The sequence below is a fragment of the Eurypyga helias genome, unplaced genomic scaffold, assembly GCF_000690775.1.
Source record: "Eurypyga helias isolate BGI_N326 unplaced genomic scaffold, ASM69077v1 scaffold17883, whole genome shotgun sequence".
NCBI lineage: Eukaryota > Metazoa > Chordata > Aves > Eurypygiformes > Eurypygidae > Eurypyga > Eurypyga helias.
The window spans coordinates 3,120-5,793 of NW_010240727.1; the positions used below are offsets into that span (position 1 = coordinate 3,120).

The 2,674-nt window shown below is 39.7% G+C and overlaps 1 protein-coding gene across 1 annotated transcript in view; it reads right to left on the bottom strand.

Annotated features, from left to right (window-relative positions):
* Positions 1–771: 771 nt before the first annotated feature.
* The window catches only part of DENND6A (DENN/MADD domain containing 6A), a gene marked incomplete at its 5' end in the record, with an annotated part of 19,505 nt that continues 17,602 nt past the window's right edge, over positions 772–2,674 (bottom strand). The window contains 2 exons of the mRNA XM_010148540.1: positions 772–903; positions 1,408–1,482. Coding sequence (XP_010146842.1) covers positions 772–903; positions 1,408–1,482 — 207 coding nt within the window. The remainder of the gene's footprint in view (positions 904–1,407; positions 1,483–2,674) is intronic.

Sequence of the window (2,674 nt, forward strand, 5' to 3'; positions counted from 1 at the left end):
GCATACTTATATTTACACTAGTGATGCACTTTAAATCCTGAATATCAGCAGTTTAAAACCACCAATTAGTACACAATCACTTTATGTTTAAGGCATGTGAGTAAGAGCACCCTAATCAATTGACGTTGAATGGAGGAGGCTTCTTTTCAGGAATTTTTGTCAGCTGCCTTCTCTTCTTTAAAGATGCTAAATTGGCATGGTTTTGGAAAGATGGTAAGAAGGAGAAAGGAAGAAAGTTAACAACCGATCTCATTATTTCAGCTGCCCCTGAAACAATTTTGAGAGCAATGATTTACCAGTAAAATACCTCAACTACAATGTATTCTGACCAAGTCACATAATATGCCAGTTGGGCCTATTGCTGGATGAAAAAAAGAAAAAAAAAGAAAAGAAAAAGGCCAAGCAACCAGATACTACATGGACAGGACAGGATCAATATTGCTTACCCTGAGTTAGCGGGATTGGGTATAGCAGCACCAATTGGAAAACATTCTGCAATGCCAGCACTGCACCGTGGGGTCCTACGCTCTGGTATAGCTGCATAGGCCCACAAATTTTTCTTTAAGAGCACTTATTTGAAACATTATTAGACACAGGAACTCCTTTAGCTGCATTGGTACGTAAGTGGAAAAAAAAGCAGGCTATACTGTTAGCACAGTCCATTTGTAGTGTTAATACACTATTTAGAGCTGTGTCTGAAGTTGGGAAGCCACTGCCTTCTGAGAAACTACATTTGCCCTTTTTTTCCTGCGCAAAAAACCCCAGTAGAAATCATGTCGTGCCAGTTTTGAGCAGGATGTCCTGTAAGTCATCTGGAAGCGCCAGTATAATATCATGGATGTGTATCTGCAGCTTCTTCAGTGTGTCAGCTTTCACAGGAAGCTGTTCTCTGTCAGCCTGCAACTGCAAAGGCACAGTCAAACATGATTTCTACAAAAATGCACGTTTACCTTAGGACACACCCAAGTGACATAATTACTGAGTCTGGAAAATTAATTCCTCATTTGGCGACTGAGTAGGAATTTGGACAATGGTAGGTTTCCTCAACAACCAGGCGACAGTGAGAGCTAACGCTGATTTGGACTTGCAGAGTCACACAGAAGTGTGGTTTTCTGCTTCCCTGTGGATTCAGCCTTGCTGCCACTCAGATCAGTCACAGGGTTCCAACCAGTTTTGAAAGAACAGGATCAGTGCCATGCTTTCAACAGAGCTGGACAACGTTGGCAAGTTACTTAACTCTTCAGTCATGGCTGAAATGAACTGGTTTTGTTCTAAAACCTGAATGAGTGATTCCTTCACGACCTAGATCTTAAGCAGTATTTTCATTTAAGTACCTGTCAACACAACTATAAACTTTTATCTAGTTAAGTCAGGCAAATTTGAGCCACGTTCAGTTCAGCTACTTACCAGTTTATTCTTTAACTTTAAGACAAGATCCACTGTTTCTACTTCAGTATGCTTCTGGCTCCAGAAAACCAAGTTCTAAAAGAATAAAAATTAAGCATTGAAATATGTGCAGCGACATATGTAATTTTCAAAAGTAGCATTGATTTACCCCTACTATTCACAGTGGGTCTTCTCTTTTACGTTATTCTCATGCCATTTACTAAACTCATTTTACTCATGCACTGTCTCTGCTGTGAACTGCAAAATCTGCTTTGCTGCCTGTTTGCCTGGGACTTCGTAAAAACAGGAGTCTGGGACACAAACGGTCAAAAAAATTCATGCCCAACAGGCTTAGTTTCAAAAATAGCATCTACAATGCAAAATGGCAATGAATGTTTACCAAATCAGATCTGCCAGCACAAGGAAATATTACAATAGTGTCAGGCAGCACTTTTTGTTTCTAGGGCATCAAAGGAGATCACATAGCTGGTATCTAGTAAAACATTAAGTGTATTTCATATGGCAGTTCTGTTCCCCTGCCCCTTTACTATTCACGTCCTAAAGACACTTGCTCATGTACACAAAGATATTAACACTTGGATCACAAAGCTAATACGGAGCAGAGTCACCAATAAATCTGTGACACATTCCCTTTTCTATGCAGGAAGTTAATGTCAAACGTAGTTGGACAGATTCTAGGTGATGTAATTGACATAGCTATTGCCCTGCAAATTATTTGGGCTGCTCCATTTGAACTATCTATTTGGGTTGCTACAAGGTACTGTTTGGGAACTGACAAGGCAAAGGATAAAAATTAACAGCTTTTTAAAAAAGTAACCAGCACAATTTGGTTGTTTTTTTTTAAAGCTGTGGTGTTGACTTCTTTTTTTGTTCTTCCCCTGTACAATCTCTTCTCTTGCGATACCTTTATCAGTTGTTCCAACTCAAATTATGCTGATACCCACTTCAGCTCCTTAAGTAAAGGATGGATCTTACAACTTTAAGACCATTCATGTGGCATTTTATTACATATCAATAAAGAGATTTCACTTCTCAGCTTTAATTACTACGATTGGTTGTAGGTTATTTACCATCCGCATCTATTAGTTGTCAATTTTCTGTGGTACGCAGTTTATACCTTCAACTGTATCACAGTACCAACTGTATCGCAACTCAGAAGGGGTTGGAACACCAGGGAAGGAAGCTGAATGAAACACCGTTATCCAGTAAGACTAAAAACCTTTTATTTTTTTTGGGGGGGTGGGGGTATGGGGCTGGGGATGTGGGC